Raw genomic sequence first — 22,350 nt, 5'->3', positions numbered from 1 at the left:
GTACTGATGTCTGTCCTGGCACTTGGTGTAGGACTTACAGGAGGACAGAAAATCCCTCTCAGGAATCTGTTTGTGTGCAGGTAGTTCAGGCAGAGGGCAGGTGGTGTATCTGGGTGTTGGGGCAGCCCATTTGTGTTGTGTCCATGCCCTGTTCACAGGGAGCTTGTCCTGCCTTTTTCGCTAAGGCTTGGGGAGCAAGCCTTCCCCTTCCTGCAGCTTTGGGTGTATAAGCCTTGGCTGAGAGGATTTGTTAATAAAAATAGAGTTGGTTCCTCTCCTCTTTTTCCACTTGATGATTTTTGCCTCTTTCAATTTTTTATTCTATTTTTCTCTTGATTTAAAGATTATCTTCATCTTTTAATAAAGGATGGAGGAAATACACTGAAGGATTAAATCCTTATCTGCAGCCATTTGAAGTGCCTGTGGGACTGTTTAATCTCACGTTTCAGAGGATTTGGAAGCTAGGCCTCTCTGCAGTTCCTGCTGCATACAGTATATATGGGCTCAAATTGACCTGTGGGACAGGTGCAATCCATCCCTCACTCGCTGACAAGTTTATTTTATACTCCTCTAATAAAAATATCTGGTGTGTTGACAACCTGCTTCACAATGGTCACATCGATTCAAGACAAGTAAAGTCACAAAGACGGGTTTTTTTGCCACGTCTTCCCTGTTTTCCATTGCTTTTAGTGTTGCCTTGAGATCTTTGGGACCTTAAGCCTTGAGGTTTCACTGGGAAGTTTCATTTATTCCTCTCAGCTATGTTGGGTGTCACTCACTGGGGTTGTTAATGGGGCTGCCCAGGGATGCACCAGTGGGCACTGGAATGCAAATCCTTGGACTTTTTGAATGGATGGATCTCTGTGCAGCCTTTAGTCACGTTCTTCTAGGAGGCTTGCCTGCAATTCTTTGCATCCCCGCTGAGCAATAAACATTTTCAAGAAATGTGATAGTCTTAAAATATCACATTTACTGTTGAATACTTGCCTTCTGTAAACCTGATGCATTGCTTTGCGCATGTTTGGTGAACTTTTGTGAAAAAGAAATTGCATTCTTGGATCAGAGACACTTCCCTTTGTTTGATAGTAGCTTGTACTGAAAGGTTCAGGTCCCAGGCTGATCACCAGGGGTTATTATGCTTCCCATCAGCTGCTAGAAACTCTGATGTAAGTGGTAAAAAGCAGCAGAGCCAACTCTGAAAATGGGTCGTCCCGCCAGAGATTTCTATGGATGCTACTTTTTTTTGTTAATTCTTTTAAATCCTTTGCCTCAAATAAGAAGACAAATTTCCTGGGATAACTATCTCCTTCATTTCTTAAAGCATTGTCTTTCATCAGAAGATTTGCATTTTCTTGATCTTTGGTCATGAGGCAGGATAAACAATAGCAAGTGTATCTATCTATGAGTTTCTTATGTGCCTGTATTATGCCTGCGTTTATTCCTTTTCCTGCTCATTCAACCAATAATGACATGATTTGGCCCAATTTCTTTTCTTAACGATGCTCTACGTGCTCAGTGAGTATACAATTCAAACCTTCTTTGGTGGAGAAAATGAAAATATAACAAACCTGGTAGAATATATTTTGCAGCTTTTGAAGGCAAATTAGAGACAAAGAACCTACATAAATATAGCATAAACATTTTTTGAAAAGGTTTTCCTTGTCAAATACACTAACATTTTTCATCATTGTAACAAGCTTAGGAAGCCAAGGTGCTAATGCAAAGAATGCCTCAGAATTAACAGACTGGATAGGGCAGGTGAAACCTTCTCATTAGCCCCCAACAGAGCAAAATCAATTGGCAAGAGATGACTTAACTGAAGTTTCATGATTCTTACTTGTGAATATAATTAATCTAAAAGACTTACAGTTGAAATTCTATCTGAAAACTGTTTTTGGTGTGGCAACTTTGCCATCATAATGACCCTGCTGAACACCAAAGCAGGCTGAACTGTTGCACTGTGCAACATCTAAAATTGCCCAAAGTACAAGTTTTAAATGGTTGCTGCTGCAGCATTTGAGACTTAAGTGAAATGCACTTTTAATGTCATTCTTCAGTAGTCCTGTCCTTTTCTTTGAAAAGCTGCCCAGGGATGTTTGGTCTGCAGAGAGGATGTGATCTGGGCAGTCTCAGGGCACAGGTGAGCCATGAGGTTGCCTGAAACAGCAAAGTAAGAGAGGTGGCAAAATGGCACTGGCTCTTCCTTCAGCAGTTTGTGGTGAACACTGGCTGGAAGCTGCTGTTGAACTTAGAGATAGCTTTTCCTCAAAAAAGAGCACGCATTGTTTTACCTACATATGGTACCGTAAGTACTTAAAACTTAGTTCATCTGATATTCATCGTCCACAGTAATTCTCTATTGATACTGTATCTGTACCTAATGCAAATTGTTTCAGTTTTAGAAAATGATGGATTGCTTTGACTTTTGTTAATACAGTGCATAAAATCCACTGCATGATAATTCATGTGTCTGGAGTTGTGCTGTGGTGCAGTACCTCACTGTGCACAAGTGGTCAAACTGATCATGGAATATTAATGGGTTGTGGACTGCAGCCTTTTGGTAGCCTGGCTTCAGGTTGACAAGAATGATAGCTTTCATTTGCATGCAAAGACTCCAGCTGTTCCTTTAAGATGGATGAGGAGATCTGGCTTCATCCGTCACCACTTCTTTACCTTTTTATAAGTCAGAAAGAAAAAAAGAATTAAAAAAGCCAAACCATATAATGTCATAAAATGTTCTTTGCAGATCTCCTTGAAATAGAGGGTAATTTCAAGCATCTTATTTCTGCCCAGACTCCAAGAGAAACATTTTGAGTGCAGATGAAATTATGTGTCCTTTGTGCTAAATACACTCTGTTCATTAAATAAAGCACACTCCATTTGAGATTTTCATGAATTACATTGAAGGAAAATGTAATTTGCATTTAGTAAAAATTTATTACACTTTTTTTCTACTTCAGAGGAAACTCAAGCTTGATTCTTAAAAGCAAGCTGCATGATTCACATTTAGGAAAGGAGTAAAATGATCACAGGAATCGTTTTGGTTGGGAAAGAACTTTGCATAATCTAACGCAATCTGTGAAATTTAGAAATGCAGTGAAAAGAAAGGTGTGTTGTCAACTGTAGGAATAAGGAAGCTTGATAACAACATACAGTGAAAGCCCTGCTAACATAGAATTCTTCTACTTTCCAGCACCCACCCTGCAATGACTCTAGTGACAGCACCAATGGTAACCCCTACCATCACAGCCACTGAACGTTTCACATCAGGAGATGCATAACAGTCAATGCCACGGGCATTTAACACGTATATTGCAGTCGTGTTAAGTGTTCAGCCCTGTTGTAATTACTTTGTGATAGGCACCTTGTGGGATTTTGCCATCTGTGCTTCAGTAATGTGCAATCTGTGCTATTGTTTCTACTCCACTTCACCAGAGTCCTGAGCTGTACCTTATTGCATAAGTTCCACCAATCTCACCAATTCATTTTCTACAACCCTACATGACTTGGCTGCCTTGTGAGAAGGTGGAAGAAGGTCCAGCACCAACCTGAAAAATAGGACATCCCAAACCAAAAATCTAGCTAGTCTGTACTTCTCTTAACATTTTTGTGAATTTGACAGAATTCATCTAGTACCTTCTCTCCAAAGCCATTTGGCTCTCTCTGTGCACTCTGATAGCATCCCATGTCCAATAGATGGAGACATCTTATGTGAGGAGACTGGCAGCAAGACTCTTTATTCAAAGCGATTTTACCCATGGAATGATTAGCTGCTCTTATCAGTTCTAAAGAGTCACCATGGGTTATAAGGTCACGCCTGCAGTAGAAGCTGTTGGAGCAGCTGGTGAGAACAGGACAGGCACAGCCAGTTGTTCAGGATTTTGACTGCTCTCAAAGTCAAGGGAGCTGCAGCCATGGCCAGCTTCTTGGTGCCAGTAGCATGACCTGTCAAACACAGATTTGTCTGAGTTATTGAGAACTAAATGGGTTAAAATCAAAAACACCAGTAATGAACCAAGATCATTTGGGTGCCTCAAAATTAATTTCCATTATGAGCTGTGTTTCGGCATAGACACAGCATCTCCCTTGAAGCTGTGATTGTGTTGTCCTTCTCTCTATGTCATAAAAAGAAGTCATGTGATGAATTCCAATTATTTACTGCTAATATAAAAATGCTAAACTTCTTCTTGCAGAAAATTATCCCACAGAAGCAATCCTGACAGTGCATTAAGGCACTCTTGATCCTAGGTAAGGTTTTCAAAAAGTGGTATTTGTGGTGGTAGTGGCAGACAGAGAGGCATCCAGCAGCTGAATCTTTCCACAGCGTTTTCCCAAAAGAGGCATTTCCTGCTTGAATAGTAATAAATAGAGGAAAAACTCTTTGTCATTTGCTAATTACTCCTGACTTCCACACAAGTTCTGAGTTTACTAAGCTGGAATTTTTTTGAGAATAAGTGTTCAGTGTTTATTTTCAAAGACGGAGATATTTATCCTTAGACAACATCTCACTGCAGTAGCTTTATTTCTGTTACATGACAAATGGAGGTGCAATCGTTTTGTCAGCTTAAACTGAGAGGAAGGAAATCACACAATAGGCAACTGATGGAGAAGTGTGTTTTGACTGACTGGTGGAGCACACTACAATAGAGCTAATCAGGAAACAGGGCCCCTGTATAAACACAGCCTCATAAAATTGCATTTTTATGAATGAGTTGCGTCATATGGTTTCCTACTACTTTTCACCTTGTGTGGTAATTTTCTTCTGTGCTGAGAAAATGAAAAGCAATGATTCTGATCTGGTAGCAGGACTTGATGGTGATAGTGTGTTAGAGGACCAGTCCACAAAGTCCAGGTGAGAACCCTTGGCTTTTTAAACAAGCTTTTAACTCTTCAAGTGAACAGTTCATTTCCTATCAGCCAAATTTACTGTCATTCCCTGTCAGCTGTTACATTTACATCTGCACAACTGGCTCTCACATTTGCTTCATTGTAAGCAGAAACATGAAAGATAAACCAGTAGCAGGTCAGGCCTGAAGCATTTCACTGCCAGCCACTGAGAAATCTCTTGGCACAAGCTGGGATTTCAGGTGAGACAAAGGAGTTAGGTACATATTTTTATAAAAGGTATAATGCTGAGCTTCTCTAAGCAACATGTGCCCTCTGGTTAATACATTGATTGAGAGTTTTGTATGCAGTTAGTCCCATCATCATCTATGATGTGCTTGTTGCAGTCAGTGCCAAGGTTTGTCTTTGCCAAAGTAGATCTAAGCCATGTCTGGAAGTGTATGTATTTGAACTGGGAGTGAACAAAAGCTTAACTTTGGGTATGAGCTAGTGTCAGATTAAGGATTTGGCATGCAGTTATTTGCCCCAGAGGATGCTATTCAAATAGATCTGTTGTGCTGTCAAAAAGGTTAGCCAGATTCTTGATTGAATGATACTAGAGGCTCTGTGTTAATTAATGGTGGGAAAATGCCAGATCCTTTGATTGAAGGAAGTAGGTTGGCATGCAATTGTCTCATAGAAGCTTTGAAACAATTTTGTTAGATTCACTGCATTCTGTTTCATATTCAGATCATTTTTCCTTTTGATCATTGCAAATTACATGAGCAAATGTCCAGGAGGTACATCAATGGCAAAATTATAGAACAGCAAATGTACTTTGGGTGCTTATCACAAGAAGAGGGAAGTCATTATCCACCACAAGGAAGAAGAAGAAGAAAGCTGCTCCCCAGCATTTGACCAGTTCCTAGCCACATGGGAGTTAACATTTCAGCCCCCTTCTAAGTTATCTGGTCTGGAAAACACTCCAGCTGTGCTGAGCCACAAGAAAGAGGCCCTTCAAATCATAAGCACCTGGATTTCAGTGCATGACCCTGGCGCTGACTGGCTTCACACTGTAGCAGTTCAGGGCCTGGAGCACAGGTGATGCCTGTTGACTTGGGGCATGTTTGCATGGAACAGGGGAAGGGGATCTGCGTTAAATTCAGAAGCTGTGTTTAGCATCAAATACAAGCCACTCCAAATACGCAGTAAGAGACTTGAGTTCATCGTAGCAACAGTTTGGGCTCCCTGTCTGTCACTGTGCATGCTGTAAAAGCCTGACTGGAGTGGGATGGGTACTGTGAAGCTGCTGCAGAGGGAAGGTAGGAAATAGTGTGAGGAAATAGAACTGTGTCAAATAATAAACTGAGGAGCAACTGGGACTTACTGAGAAGTCTCATAGTTTTTTTAGCTGGTTATCACTGCTTTTCCCTAAGTAATGATACCCTAAGGCTGTTTGTTTTCAACCACTTCGTACTTTTTCAAGAGAACTCATTAGAGTTTCTGAATATGGAATGACAGATTTTTGAAACAGTAGGGCTGTGATGGGGAAAAAAAATGAGCCTCCAGGCTCTGAGGCTTCACTGGAACTTAAAAGCAGGAGCCACTCCTTTAAGGCGGTTTTCTTCTTTAGTTGGTCCTGTAAGTAGCTAAGCGTTGACCTGTGCAGCACATCATGCTCTGCTTTGTCTGACAAAGATCACTGTGTAACTAACGGGAGAGACCAAGTCTCTTACAGGTCTCATGTCTGCTTTTCTGCAGCATTTCTGGTACAACAGCATACATCTTGTGCCTATGAAAAAGAGAGAATAAAAGCATCATGTATGCTGGGAAAGAAAATACATGGAGGTGTATGAACAGCTGCAGAATTTCACGTCAGAGTATTGATTTGTACAACACTGTCTATTTAAAAAACTTATGGACAAACAGAGTGATAAGTGTTGTTGAAATCACAGCAACCTAATTATTATTGTTTTAAACTTTGTCTTACTTTTGAATGAGGTGAATATACAGCATTTTAGACAGTTCCTGAATGGTCTGGCTGCTAAACAGCCTCTGGCCATGTTCACCAGTCTCTTTTGGGAGGTACATGCATTGCGAGGTGCCTCTGGGTAGAGAAATGTCTTTCCAGCTTGTCATCAAACACCTCTGACTTCCATCCATGCCCCAGGTAGTGAGTGCTGTTCTCCTGGGACAAGGCACAGAAAGCTCCCCTCACTCTCAGTTCTGTGCTGTATCTGAGAGCACTTCCATAAACAAATCCAGCCGAGGCAGTCCCAGCCTGGTCACAGGATGAAATCCTGGAATGACGAGGAAAGGCAAAGCAACCCCTTAGGCTGCTGCACTGTCAGACCCAGTACCTTCCAAAGGTGGGTCTGTCTAGGTGGCTACAGGAGTTGCTGCCTTGGGAAGCTGATTGTTCTAGTGGCTTCACCACATAAGTGTTGCTGCTCAGAGCAGCCCGGGGACATGCCACATTCCATGGCATTTGGAAGGGGAAAAAAAAGTGTAGACAGCTGTAGCCCAGCTCTTCCCTTGACAGTTCATGAGGTAGACTCAGTTTCATGGCAGAATTACTGCCCCTTTGATAATAGGACGAGCATTTACAGTACATTTAATTGTTTTAATTTCATTCAGCTTTGTGGGAGGTCAAGTATGAGTTTCTGCTGTTAGCTTTGTTAAATACATGTTGATACAGTAACGGCACTAACTTTTTGTTCTTCTTTCCCTTGAACAAGGCTGTAAATCACTGCCACATGTGTATAAACTGTTCCTAGAATTAGGGAAACTTCTAGAGGAATGGGAATTTGAATATAGGTTGTTTTTGGACTGTGAAATGCAGAGATCATATAAGTCTAGAGCCTCTGGTAGTTGCAAATATCTTGTATTGCCTTTCTGTTTAAGAAGTACCAAAAGTGAATTTCATAAGGTGAATAAGTGATCTGATGTCTCATCTCTAAAATAAGAAGAGCCTTTTTTCTTAGTAAAGACATCTGACGTTGAAGAGCCAGCAGTTTGTTGCTTTCTTGTCTCAAAATCCCTTTGGGCCATTTCAGTTTCTATGGAAAGAGCTCTGACAGGTTGCAGTTCATTATGGTGATTACTCTCCAAGAAGAATATGGCAGAACACGGCCATTTAAAATGTGACATGCAGGAGCATATTTAGAAAACTTCCAGGTGCTGCAAGTAAAACTGAGGGAAACAGAGGCAAGCCCCCGTCAGATTGAGTTACAAAGTGTGTGGGTGGAATGGGATATGAAGAGAATATAAAGGAAAGCCTGAGCATGCTGGCACAGCATGGATGAAGCTGCTCCAGCAACTTTTCTCCATGTTCTACAATGAACAGATTACAATTTAGTACCAGAAAATAAAAATAATAATGTCAGAAAAACATAAAGGTAGCAAGAAAAGCCTGAAAAATTGAAGAAAAAGTTAAGGAAAAAAACCTGTTGTAACCATAGCAGAAACTGAAACACTGAGGCCATTGTGGATGTAATATTGTTTTGTAGGTCGGCAATTGTTGCTTATTTTACAAGCTTGGGTCAAATAATTTCAGGTGATGAGTTTTAACAGGAAAAGTTTGAATTTAATTTTGAAATGTTTAATTTCATGTGGTGCAAGGTGCTGTACTTAATTAAAAACGTTTCTCCCCACTTTCAGGAATACACAGTCATTTATTTCAAGCTAAGCCAAATTTCTAAAACCTTTGTGCACATTCTGGCCCTGAGTTTTCAAACAGGGGTGCGAAAGCCTGTGCCTGTAGCTATGTTTTTTGATAGTTATGTTATTTGCTTGCTGGAGTAGTCCCCTGGCAGGACAAGGCTGGGGTATTGTTTCCTGCTCTCAGATATTCCTGCACAGCAGGAAGCAGGGTCCCCAGTAAGGCTTTGAGGAGAGGGTCTGGGTACCCCACCTGCTGGTACTCCTGCTGGGATGGGAGTCTAAGCTACTGTGGAGCTGCTGGGGTCCTTCAAGCACAATTATGTGCAAGTTTTCTGTGTATTGTTTTGGACAGGCATTAAGACATGTTGGCACTGGTCAGACTGAGATAGATTTGTCTGGCACTTCAAATTCATTGTGTTAACTTTGCAACATGAGCATCTAAACTGCTTGTTCTACTTATCACATGTAAGTGAAAAGTGAGAAATTGAGTTTGTTCTACTGCTTTGCGCTGAAAATGTAATTCTTGAAACAAGTTATTTCTATTGAGTCAGGGGATCACCACAGCCACAAGGTAGATGGTAACACATTGAGTGTGTAACAGCTATAGTATACGGTAAATGTTTACATGCCATCAAATATACAAACATTTGATTACTTACATGACAGAGCTTTTCTTTTGCAGTCATTGTTCTCAATTTTTCCATTACATTTTCTCATTTTCTTTTCTAGCTTTACTCACAGACAAACCTCCAAAGCCATTGTTCCCCATGGAGAACCAGCCAACTGTTATAGATGTCCAGCTGGGTAAGTCCCCTTCTGGGAATAATAGATCCTAAACTTCCACTCTGGTAGCAGATGGGATAAATTGGAAGTGGTAAGAAAGGTTTAGTGGTAGTTATGACATGCAAATCAATTTGCAGCTACTCATTTATAACTGTACAATTTACTGCCACGGCAGTTTAAGGGAATGAACTTGTATAACATCAGGGAATGGCTGTACTAATTGCTTAAAATGGGTATTAAATATAAAGCACTGATGCTCTTCATAATATGTGTTTGGTAAAGTAAAATATGTTTATATGTGCTGTATTGGTCAGTTGATGTTCACCCAAAGACAAATGTTCTCATAAAAGAAGTGCTGATTCCTTTAGAAGTTAGTGTAAAGCACTGCATTTTCAAGTTGTTCTGAATGTGTACCAGAAAGGGCTTTTGACTAAAATGCTTGTATGCTTTTCTCACTCCTGTTATATATTCTTCTGTGAAGCATATCTCTGAATCTCAGCTAGCAGCCTCTATTTTTTGTCATGTTAGAAAATAATGTTAGTGTTCTGCTAACTTTGGGGAGCTGTAGGGCATTGTGATACTGAAAGAACCACTCAGCGTTGAGGTTCCAGAGGGTTTTTTCAGTGACTTGAAAATAGATTTCTAATTTTAAGAGGCAGAATTGGAGTTGCTGTTAAGGACTGTGGTGCCATGAGCTTAAAATTACTAGAGATGTATTGCATATGGGGATTATTCACTCAGTGCTGAAACTGTGGCACTTTCCTTCTTGAGCTTGACTCTCTTCCTCCTTTGTGCCAAAGCTGGCTAGAATTCAGAGGTGGAATAGTGTTTAATGGCAAGCAGGTTCAGTGTGAAACATTTTAAGAGGGCTGAAGACTTTGTGCTAAAGCAGTTTGTATTTGTGAAATTCTGCGAGGTTCTACATGAGTTGAGTACCTAGACTCATCCTTGTTCTTAAACCAGGTGCCAAGCAGTGTCAGAGAAGCACTGTGGACGCTATGAAGTATTTAAAAATGGGACTTGAATTCTTGAGCGTGCAATCATTTGGGACCTTAGTGAATCTTAAAGATTAGCTTTCTCTCATACACCTGAATTGACTTATGAGTCTGTAAGGGCTTGCATAGGGAAGACAGCAATGGATCTGGGAAGCAGCCAGTGCCAGATGAATTCTGCAGACAAGTGTATATCTCCATATTTAGGTTTCATGCCACAGGGCTTGAATATCTGTAGCTGACTAGAAATTGCCCCTAAAAGGGTGTACAAAACAGATCTGGAGCCATAGTTAAAACCCTACCTGAGTTAACAGCAAAACACAGTCATTGAAGTTTGGATCAGCCCAAAAGGCGCAATTCAATCTCCTCCTTAAAAGCCTTACTTCTTAAAAGTCAACTTTCTAATGATTTCCTTTGGGAACATACTGTGTCTGTATACATCTGTGTAATAAAGGAACTCAGAGTACACATCTTTGTTTCCTGCATTTTCATTTCATCTTCATTTTTTCTGCCAAGTTCCCCTGTTCCAGCAGGACTCTGTTGGTTCTGCACTGAATTCTTTGTTGTTGTTGTTGTTTGTGTGAAAACATTTTGTTCTGACTGATTAAAAGGAGGTTTGATTAAAAAAAATTAAAACAAACCCCCTCCTCTCCATGGAGATGTGGCTCAGTAAAAGGATTTTAGAATATCTCTAGAGGGAAATACAAATCTTGCATCTTTATATGCTGGAATGTAATCCATTGGTTGTCCCTTAAGATCAGGGAATTTACATATGGTCCTTTTTTTTTCTGATATGTTAATAGGTTTGGTTATTGCCACTAAACCATATTCATATGATGGAACCTTAATTTCTTTTGCAGTGAAGTTCATTGATTTCCCTCTTGATTTAACTTGGCAAATAGATAAAGCTGGAAGATTCTCAAGGAGCGTGTTTGTCTTGTGGAGGCCACCAGCAACCTGGGGCAGGAAGGCTGTGCTGAAATGTGCCAGAACCTTGAAGGACTGGGAATCATTTGATTTCACAATGAAATATGGGAGAACATTTTGTGTAAGGTCACCTGCTGGAATACCTCACTGAAATCTTACTAAGCTCCTAGGAGTTTTGAACAATTGACATTCTTCAGTATTTTATTAAATATTAAAGGAAAATTCCTGTATTTTAGATGCCCTTTAGCCCATGGAGTCAAATCACCCAATATGCCTGATTTTTCAGTCGTTATGCAAGTATGAATGTGCCACTAAGCTACAAAAGAAATGGAGTTTAATCCATCTACTTGTTCTGCAAAGATTATTTTAGTTTTCTATTGGAAAGCTAATCTTTAAAGAAATAGCTGTCTTTCCTCTATAAATAGAAGAGATTAATAATTATTTACTGTCTTTATCCTTAATGATTACCATGATGCAATGCAAAATCTCCCTAGGCCTCTAGGCAGTGGCCTAACTATTTAGCAGCTTATTTGGCCTTACTGCAAACTTCAATTTTCACCTTTTAGGTTTCAGATCTTATAAGAAGTTTTAGTGAAAAACAGGTATGCACAGTTCTTATTGACAATGGATAAAAGAGCTCCTTCAGGCTTCAAACATGGTCCAGAGCCTGCCTTGTTCTTCTTAAGGAGCAAGAATGTCCTTTGTGCTGTTTTTTTCTTTGGAATGTGACAGAGATCTAAAATCAATCTCTTCAAGATTAGAGAGAAGCAGAAACTGTAATTTGCTTCTTTTTTGTTTTTTGTATTTGCTTGTGGTGGAGAAACAGAGCCAGAGATGGGGGAGGGTTGACAGGAGGACAAAAGAGCATCCCAGAGGACTGGGTAAATAGTCCAAAACAGTTTCACTCAGTTGCTTTACCAAGTCAGATAATCATTTCATCTCTGGGCCAACCTAGAAAATAATGACTGTGGGTTTTTTGGTTGTTGTTGGCGTGGTTTGGTTTGGTGGGGTTCTGTTTGTTTTGTTGTTGTTGGGTTTTTTAAATTGTCCATTAACTGCTTCCTTTTTGTAAAAACAAAGCCAGAAAAAAACAAACAAACCTTTTTATTTGTGTTTTAGATTTTTTGCATTGAGATCAGTATAGAAATTGTTCTTAATTGCATAGTATGTGATACATTTAATCTTTCTCTAGCTTGGTGTTAACAAATAATGTTCGTTTTTACTATATAGTTATGTTTTGCAAATATATGGCAGTACTCTGATAATGAAATGTTCTTTCTCAAAAAAAAAATAAAATTCCTGAATTGTCTTCATGACATTAAAATTGGATTTGATAGTACAGTCCAAACTACACACAGCTCCTGTGCCCAGGAGATGGGGTGGCTTTGGCAGAAGGCCTTTAAGACCATCTCCCATATGAAGCTCTGACTGGAAATTTATTAAACTGTATGTCATTGTGATTCAAGGTTGAGTTGTTCAGAGACTCCTTTTTTAAAGCAGGAGCTTGCTGTTACTTTGCCCATTTAAACCTAAGTGTGCTTATGGATTGTTCATGCCAAATACCTGAGTTTAGAGAATTCCTTATGTGATTTATAAGAGTAAAGATTGAGACCTCAGTCAGGTGTCTTGGGGCTGTGAGCAGTAAGTTTTAAAGATCTGTTATCTATTTTCACATACAGCTGTCTGACAGCAAGTGGAGCATGCTGTGCTGTAAGTCTTAAGATGACATACTGCTCTGCTGATTTCTTAATTCAGTTGTTATATTCTTTTCCAGGTAATTTTGTTCACTCTTAGTGCTTTGAGAGCATGGGAAGAAGGAAAACCACTCTTTGGTGTTTTGATTGCATGTTACAGAGTAGGTTCTCCTCTGAATTTGCACAGTTTTAGTAGCACCAAGAAGCCAAAATCCCACTGATCCCTGGGAGCTGTTGTCCTGCCAGCTCTCAGCTGGTTTTAAAACAGTATGGCAGAGCCTTTGTGGGAGAAAGTTGTGCTCTGCTGATTTTTGCCTGGACACAGATCTGTAAGAATCTGTATCTAGCCAGTCTATGTATAAGCAGCTGCCAGAGTTCTTTAGCTTGCACCATGGCTGCTATTTTTCATTTGCAATGTTTCATTTTCAATGTTCCACAGAGTATCAAAAAAGCTAAAAATACATTATCAAAACAGACGCTAAATCTGTTAATTCTGTACCATTTATTGCAGTGACTGCAGTGTTAAGTTAGGCTTCTTATGAATGAGTTAGTTGAGTGGAGTGAATTTTCCATGTTTGGGTCTATGTTAATTGAATATATAATTTACATATCATTTGCTTTTCAGCTATGTCCTGGTTTTGTCTTCAGGTGTTTACTTAAGAAATGTAGCAGGAGTCTTACAAAACAAAGCAAGAATCCTCTCTGTAAGTTCATTTACTGAACAGGAAGGATGTCAAGGGGTTTAACTAGCTTTTGTCATGGTAGTTTCTCTGTTTCTAAAGATGCTGAGGAAAGAAAACACATAGTTTATGAGGACTGTCATTATTCCTAATAGCTGAACTGTTCAGAAAGATTTTGTTTCTAAAAGATTTAACAGCACAATTCCCTGGGACTCATTATTAGGCAGATCAATAGAGATCAATAGAGCTACTGTAAAACAAGTGCAAGGGAATATACAAAGTTACATCTGCTGACAGGTATAGGAATAGACTAAAAATAGGAATAAAAAAGTCCTTTTGGTTTGCAGCACTGGCTGGAAGGAATTATTTGAGAAGTGAAAATTCATGCATTTAGTGACATTTTAAATATACCACTTCACTCTCCACAGTCTTAATTTTCACTGAGATATCACTTCTTAAATAATAATTGTTAACAAAGAAAGTCCTGCAAGATGTTTGAGGCATTAATTTCATAACAAGCCTACTTACTCAAGACAATCTGTCTCATTACAGATTTGCTCATTAAATCTTACATTATTCGTATTTAAAGATATAGGTATTTGATAAGCAGTTGAATATAGTGGTGATCTTGGACAGAAAGCAATTCAGAAATTTTGAACTGTAAAATGCTTCAAATAGAGCAAGTGATTTGAAAGTGAACTGGGGAAGAAATTCTTATTTAGTGTGCTTGCAGTGTGGAAAGAGCCCTGATACTTGTCTGTGGTCAGGCCTCTTGAGTTTTGTGGACATGCCTTTTGATTTGGGGTTTGATTAAAGGTTCATGTGTGATAAGTGCTCAGGAATGTAGTGGGCATGTTTGAAAAACAGGGATCCTGGATGTTGGTTCCTCCATTCTCCCTTTCTTTCTTCCCTCAGCTTCTCCCAGGCATTCTCCAGCCTAGGGCTTAGCAGGGGCTCTCAGAGGGAGATCTGGGGTTTTGTGAGCTGGGTCAAACCCAGAGCTTTGCACCTCCCAGCTCGTCTGGGATGGAATAGAAGAGACAAACATTGAGGAATCAGAGGTGGCCTGGTCCCAACATGTCCTGAGTAGGCAAAGAGGCTGACTGAGAGTTATCCATAAAGAATAACTGTTCTTTCCTTGTGCAAGGCCTGAGTGGGGGATAAGTGACAGGCTTACCCCAAATCATGTCCTACTGCCTTATTCTGTCAGTGTGGAGTGTCCCACATCATCTCACAAATCCAGGTCTGAGTGATCTGAATGACAGAGCAGGGGGAAGGTAGGAATAAAGACAGAGAAGACCTGTGGGTAGTGTCCCTTCCACCCCAACACTGGGAAAAATTTGGTTCCCTCCATCCCCAGTTTTCCCTAAGCTGCACGTTCATCTCATAGCCCTGTTTCCTGTACTGTTGCTGTCTGGAGGAGCAAGCTGCTACCTTCACAGTCTCCTCCACACCTTCTTCCAGTCATCCATGGCTGTTCACTGCATCCACTTCCTCCCACAGATAAGCTGTGTGACATATTTTGTGGAATTAATTCATGTTTTATTGTAAGATATGGTACAAAGTCACTCATGTGTAAGAAATAAAGGTGTTAGGGAATTGTGCTGCCTCTGCCGGGAACAGGGGAAGCAGACCATTTGCATTAGAAAGAAGGGTGGCACCAAAAGGAGATGCATCTCCTCCAAAAATGGGATTGCCAACGGCCCAATGATCAACACCTGATGAACATCTCATCTACTTCGGCCTGGGTGTGCATCCCAATGCCTGGTTCCTGTAAATGTAATCAAGTGTCCATCCCTGCCCAGAAAACTATTCATTGGACCAGCAGCAAGGAGAAAAAGAAATATGAATATGCAATGAAGACAAGAAGGACAAAAGGATGAAGCAACACACTATTCAATCAAAAAACTGTATAAAAACCAACCCTGCAAAGACACACTGTGAACGGGGGAATTCAGTGCGATAGATGCCGGATCTGAGGTTCAGCCAATACCGACCCCAGGCTCAGTGCTGTTGTTTGTGGCTTTCTTGGACTTTCATTCTGCAATTTTTCAATAAAATTTTTTATTGATAAAGTCGGCTGATCATGTATTACAAGCTTGGAGATCCCGTTCTTCCCACAGGTGGAACAAACCTCATGTGTTGTTCCCCTCACCGGGTTGCAGACTTGCTGTGTGAATCACCCCAGACTCAGTGCTGGAAAATTATCTCCTCCCAGCAGTACCAAAAGCTCCGTGTTTTTGCACAGAAACACACACATAAAGGAGCAACTTTCACTAGGACTAGGAAATTAAGAGAAACTCAGGGGATGGTCTTTAGGACCTGCCTTCCTTTGCAGCACAAAGGATACAGTTCCACAGCTATTTCAGCTGTACGTGCCTGTAGGAAAGGAGGCAGGATTTACATCTATTGCAATCATTCTGTACTAATCTGCAGGGAATATTAGAGACAAATTGTCTGACATTTAGGTTTAGAAGTAGTTCCCTAAATACCCAAAGTGTATTACTGCTAATGCTTTGATGCTAATTTGGTATGTTGTTAATATCCCTGCTTTTCTCGGGGATAATGGTGAAATGCTGCACTTCAGAGACTTGGGCTGTGATCTGTGGTTCAGCTGGTGTAAATCCACAGTTGTTTTGCCTTTTGTATGGTTAATCCAGGTTTTCATCTGTGGAACTGAACAGTACTTTGGCACACTTCTTTCTTTTGTTTTAATGGGCTTGGAAAGACAAGCCAAATTCTGACTGCTGATCCATGGTTTTTAGACCCATTGGGATCCATAGGATTGGCACAGATATGTCAGAAATTAAGATTTAGCACTTTCCAAATTTTTTTCTGTACTTCTATAAACTATTTATTGCTTATGTTGGTTTCAGTAGATGTTAGGTCAGTATATTCTCTTAGGGCAACATGAGTATGCCTGTATAGAAAAAATTGATTAATTGGTGTCAGATAGACACCCTTGCAGTTAGTTTTGAAACACCAGAGCTATAGATCAATATGTTGTCATGTTGTCTTCTTTTTGTTCCAGGAAAGTGGTTAAGAGGAAACACTCCAGTATATCCTGACTTACAGTTGTCCCAAGGCATCCATCCAAGGGCAAGAGCTAATTTGTGATGATTGAGGAATGCCTCAAATCATCTTGGATCTTCCTCTGAAAGTAAATCTTCCTCTGAAAGTGGTGACTGTAGTGTGGGGATGTCCAGGACACAGACCTTTAGCATTTCACTAGAATTAAATTGCCATCAACCAATGCAACCATTTCAGTTGCCACAGACATGCATCTGTGCTGAGCTTGGCTAAAGGCTTTCTTGTTTGGTTTCTCAATTTACTTAATTTCTCAATTTACTTACTGGGAAATGGGCACAAATATGTTTCTGCAAAAATGAAGTTCAGCCCATGAGACAGGAAGTAGAAAAGATGGTCTTAGTGGAGAGCAGGGGCTTAGGGCTGTTGGTAATAGTTGTGGGGCTTTTTTATGTTATAACTCTCCTGACCTTGACCAGGGCTCTGTCCTCATTTAAGGTGAGGATATTGCTTCTCTAGTTTTTAGGAATGTTGTGACAAAAAATCACCTGTTATTGGGGAAGCACTCCAAGAAAGGCAAAGAAGGAGTGCAGATAGAAAAGGCTTTGACCTGGATTTTTCCCTCAGGGACCTTGCCTTTTTAGGCGCTGAGACTGACTGTGAACACAGAGACATTTAACTTCCCAGTCCACAGACATATGCTATTGTGCATTGAAAGTCAGACAATATTAATGTTCCAGAAAAGAGAACCACAGGGCAAAGTTTGCACCATTTTCCATGCTTGTTGGAAACACTGTCACTGGAAGAAATTCATGTGCTGCCATTTTACATTCTCTCTACAGTGTTTGTCATGTGAATGAGTTATTAAGCTGTGAATGCCTCATATATTCTGTAAATTACAGAGTAGAAACATTCTCCACTACTATTTTGACCTTTTCAGCATTCTGTGATTTGCTGGGCATGCCATTCCACATCTTTTGTTTACGGCCTCACTAAAACGTAGGGAAGGAGCTGAGTGGGCAAACAGTCAAAATATACGGGGCTGAGAAAGGTCAGGGTCATGCATCACAGCACTGCTGTTCAGTGGGCAGGGAAGATTAAAATCTAGACTAAGCCTTCTCGTGATTTTTTTTCCTCCTTCACTGAAAAATAATAGAAAATTGTATTTTGTAATCTGTTCCAAAGGCAACAATGCAGAAAATGAAGACTGATGGCATAATTTTTATTTCTTAAAATTTCAATACCGTAATGTCATGATCTTAGAGGCTGTGAAAATCAAAGCTGTCATAGTCCTTCAGAAGAAGTGAGGTGGAATTCTACGCACCAAATCTTTGCTTCATTTAAGTTGTGCTTGATAAATGTTGCTCTTACCTTCATCCTCAATACCCTTGTGCGTGTCTTCATCCTACAGAAACAAATAGTTTGTATTAGGTAATTGAACTTCGACCATTAGAACGAGATTGAGCCACAGTTTTCGTGTTAGATATTGCAATCCAATGAAGATCAAATGAAAGACAATCAAAACAAGGTTTCTCTTGAAATTAAGAGATATTTTTATTACCTACTGAAAACACATGTTACGTGACTTCCCAGAGCCCCTAATCAGATGAAAAGTAAAATATAGAGGAAGCAGTAATCTGAGGAAAAGCAGCAGCAGCACTCTGATTTCTACCATACTTTTTTATTTTAAAACAAGCCACACGGTGAATGATGACTGCAACGTTTTACTACTGAGTAGGTTTTTATTATCTGCTTCTACTGTATGAGAAGCTTACTAATCTTAACATGCTTGGCTCTAGTCTCATGAATACGTGAATATAATTAGTCAAGAAAACATCCACGGAGATCTCATTGATACACAGTCAGGTGTGCAGTTACTTGAGCTCACAGGAGCCTTACTTGAGCAATGTTTTATATTATTCAAATACAAATTTTACTGATGGTCTTGCACGTTGCATTAATTAAAAGGCCTTAGAAAATTCTGTTTTATATCCAGCAGAGTTGCAAATTTAAGTAAGCTGAATTTGCTGCTGCTATAATGTCAGTGATGAAGTTTGTAAATGGTGCTACGTGCTTTCCTGGCCAAATGTGATGTAACCATTTGCAACTCCAAGTGTTTTTCACATTTCTCTGATCAAACTCAGTGGTTTGAGTTGAGAATTTAAATACTTAGGATGTAGTAATTTTAATTTTAACAAGGAAAGCAACCTTTCTTGTGTGTTAAGTGTGCTTTTTCATTACTAGTGAGATGATTAAATATTAATTATTTAATATATAACTATTCTCTGAACTTTGTCACTCTTTATGAAGAAAAAGATTGTCCATATGGATGTTTCCTTGGATACATCCTCTAAATGCTTCTGGACTTGACACAGTATTTTGAATTGTTTTTTGTCAAGTCCTGAATATGCAGTTTAAAAAGTGAAACTGGTATGGTTGGGTGCTGATCAAATCAGGATTACTGCTTCCCAATCACATTACTGCAAACTTTTTTTAATGATTTCCTCATCTGTATTGATGAATTTGAAATCCAGTTTATAGATACTATTCTGCAGCCTGTCATTCAAATGTTGATATTAAAAAACATTGCAGGCAGAAAACTGCTTCGCTGTAACATTTGAGCACTGCCCCCATGAAGTGAATGCATATAGAGTAGCCAAATAATTTAATTTGTAAGTGCAGTGAGTACTTGTTGTTTAGTTTTTCTGGAATTCACCTGCCTTGCCTGCTTAACTCACTTTGGAAACTGAGTTGTAGGGACTGCACTGTGTACAGTAAGGAATCTGCTTTGCTTGATCATTGACCAAGTGCTCTTATTTAGGACTGTGGCTTAACTTTTCAATCAAATTGCTTTTCACCCTGTGGGCACATTCCCTCTGAGAGGGGTCTGTTGCATTTGAGCAGTTACTCAGAGGGAGGCAAGCATGCTGCTTCTCCCTGTATCACGATTTTAAATCCCCGCCTCTCATAGTCCAGTTCATCCCTTCACAGCCTAACCTGTCCTGTGTGAAATGCCTCCTCAGTCAGAAGACTCTTAAACAAACTTGTGATTCCAAACACGTAAATTTTTAGTGGCACTTGGGGGTTATCAGTCGCAGTTTTGCCTGTTAAAAACGCCAGGAAATCCACAGTTGCATCACAACACTCCAGCATGTCACAATGGGCGTGGCTGTCTTAGGTTATTAGAATAGCATTCTAAGGAGACGTCAGTAAATCATCCCTGGGAATTTGCAAGCATTTTGTTTTCTGTGCTAATTTTGTGTCAGAGCTTTGGTTCCCACCTGCCTTGTAGAATATGCTGTGCCAGCTGTGTAGTGAGGTGTTCTACCAACCTTTCAGCAAAACTGACCATGCAGATTCATTTTTTCTGTGATTTAAGACTCTTCTGTAACTAACTTGTAAATATTGGTGTTTCTGCATCACTGTTTTGTTTCCTTTTCCATAGTTATTTACCTTCCAGTTTCAAGCACTGAAATACCTGTTTCCATTAATCTCGTTTCTAAGGCTACATTAATTAAAATTACAGGTATCTTTTGATTGAGAGAGCTTTGGCAAATTTCTGCAAATAGTATTTTTTAATTGTGATTCTGTCATCCTACATTACCATGTCAAAAGTACATAATTTTCAGAAACATCACTTTAAGCATTTAGGGAGATGTTATCAGAAGTTTGGTTTATGTCAGCTTTTGGCACAGCAAAAATTAGGTGACAAATGAGAGTAGCTGAGAGTCTAAATTATGAACAGAGATGCTAAAACAGCATTGATACATCCAGGCCCAGTCTAGTTCACTGTGTTCTGTTACAGTATAAGCCAAAAGAACCTCTGTCTTCCAAGGGTGTGTTCAGTCATATGAAGAAGCACCCATGTGTTACAAATGTAGAAAAATTGTTGTCTTTTGTTGTGTCAAAAAAATATGACCTGATGTGTTTGGCATGGTATTATAGGTTACTGCCACCATGGCATGCCCTTTAAAGAAGTGATGCAATGATGTGAGCTCCCAAAATGAAGCCTGCTGTCTATGGCACCCAAGTGATGACACTTCAGACACACCTAGAACTCAGATATCAATGGAATGATATCACCTGTAGGAAAGGATGCATGGCCTCATAGTGACAGTGTAGTATTCCTGCTCTAACAGGAGCTTAATTTCCATCTGAGGAGACGTTGCTCTGCTTGAATTCCTGTTTCTTATGGTCTGAATAGGATATATTTTGTCTAGATCTTCGGGAATTTTGGAAATATGTGAGCACATTGCTTGCTGGGTTTTGTTGTTGTTCTTCTAATGGAAACCAGAGAAATATTTTCAAGCAGATTTTCAGGGGTTTTTTTTTTTGCCAGACAATAATGAATGATTTTGAGATCAAAAGTGGGCAGCAGAACATCTGGCATGAGTAAAATCTTGTCATTTTTTTTGCTATATCTCTGATTGAAATCACCAGTTTTCAAAGCTGATGCTGACTCTGTTGAATCTAATTTAGCTCCTGCATCAACTCAGTTGAAGCGTAAGTGTAACTGGGAAGGGAACCAAAGTTCTCTAGCAGAATGTCACATCTGCAGTAACAGACACGTGATTCCTCACAAACACCTGTTTTAATAAACAGCCAATTTGCTAATTCTCAGTTATGCCCACAAATAGCATCTGTTTCTGGCCAGTTGTCTACCTGAATATAGCATCCTTCTTAATCAGTGAAAGCCTCTGTTGCATAACTAGTCTGACTCATTTTCCACCCAGAGATGGGAATTACCCACTCTGCTCTCTGCCCTTAATATCCTTGAGGGAATTGGTGCAAAATAGAAAGTCTGCTGGAAAGGTTCCACCCTCCCTTCCAAGCAAATAAAGCTGTCAGGGCTTTGATATGTACATAAAAATAACTGCATTTTTAGAGCTGGGTGTTATTAAAACACCACATTGGCTGAATGATAATTAGTGATGGACCAGTGGAGCACCCAGGGCATTCCCACGGTGGATGTTGCTTTAATGATAGCTCAAAACAAATTTCCAGACATTTATAGTTGAGGTTGGATGCTGCTGAGAGAGAAACAGAAACACCTTCCTAACTCCTGGAAGCCAGCACCACGTTCTCAGCTGAAGGGAGCCTGGACAGTTGATCCAAAGAAACCTGGCATCACACACTTCCACAGTGCTAAATATATGGCTCCCACCCTTGGGCCATTGACTTTGAAGAGAGCCTGGCATAAGGGCACAGGAAAGACTTACTGTTCTTCCTCAGGAAAATTTTGTATCTTTAGACTGAAATTCTGGATCTAGTAATAAATTCTCTGTATAAAGGCTGTGTGTGCAGCCTTATGGTGCCAATAAAGGAGTAAATAAAACTGTAACACTATATAATCTCTAAATAATTTCTTGTCTTCTCCTTTGAAGGTAACAGTCTCGTGGGAGGAATTGTGGTGATAGGGCTAATCCTTTTCTCTTCCTGCCATGCCCCATTAGTAACTATAGAGATGCAGTAGAAGTGCATTCAGGTATTAAACTGCTTTATTGCTTTTCTTGTTTAAACATTCCTAATGGGATTACAACAGAGGCCATTGCACTCAGACAGGAATAAACTTCTGACCTCTGCCCATGCATGTAGGAAGTAATATATTGTCTCCTGTGCAGTTATTACAAGTAGTAAATTGATGATACAAACTGTCCAGTAGGAGTGAGGGACCAGGGAGACAAAGCAATTACATAGCAAGATTTTGGCAACTTTAATCTTTCAGGGGCAGCATAGCAGCAGACCATGTACCCAATACAA

The 22,350-nt window shown here is 39.8% G+C and overlaps 1 protein-coding gene across 1 annotated transcript in view; it reads left to right on the top strand.

Annotated features, from left to right (window-relative positions):
• Positions 1-22,350, top strand: part of IL1RAPL2 (interleukin 1 receptor accessory protein like 2) — a 371,347-nt gene that overhangs the window by 259,955 nt on the left and 89,042 nt on the right. The window contains exon 7 of the mRNA XM_066338795.1: positions 9,217-9,291. Coding sequence (XP_066194892.1) covers positions 9,217-9,291 — 75 coding nt within the window. The remainder of the gene's footprint in view (positions 1-9,216; positions 9,292-22,350) is intronic.

Source organism: Sylvia atricapilla, chromosome Z (assembly GCF_009819655.1).
Source record: "Sylvia atricapilla isolate bSylAtr1 chromosome Z, bSylAtr1.pri, whole genome shotgun sequence".
Lineage (NCBI taxonomy): Eukaryota > Metazoa > Chordata > Aves > Passeriformes > Sylviidae > Sylvia > Sylvia atricapilla.
The sequence above is the reverse complement of the archived record's forward strand: the minus strand, read 5'-3'. Positions and strand labels throughout refer to the sequence as shown.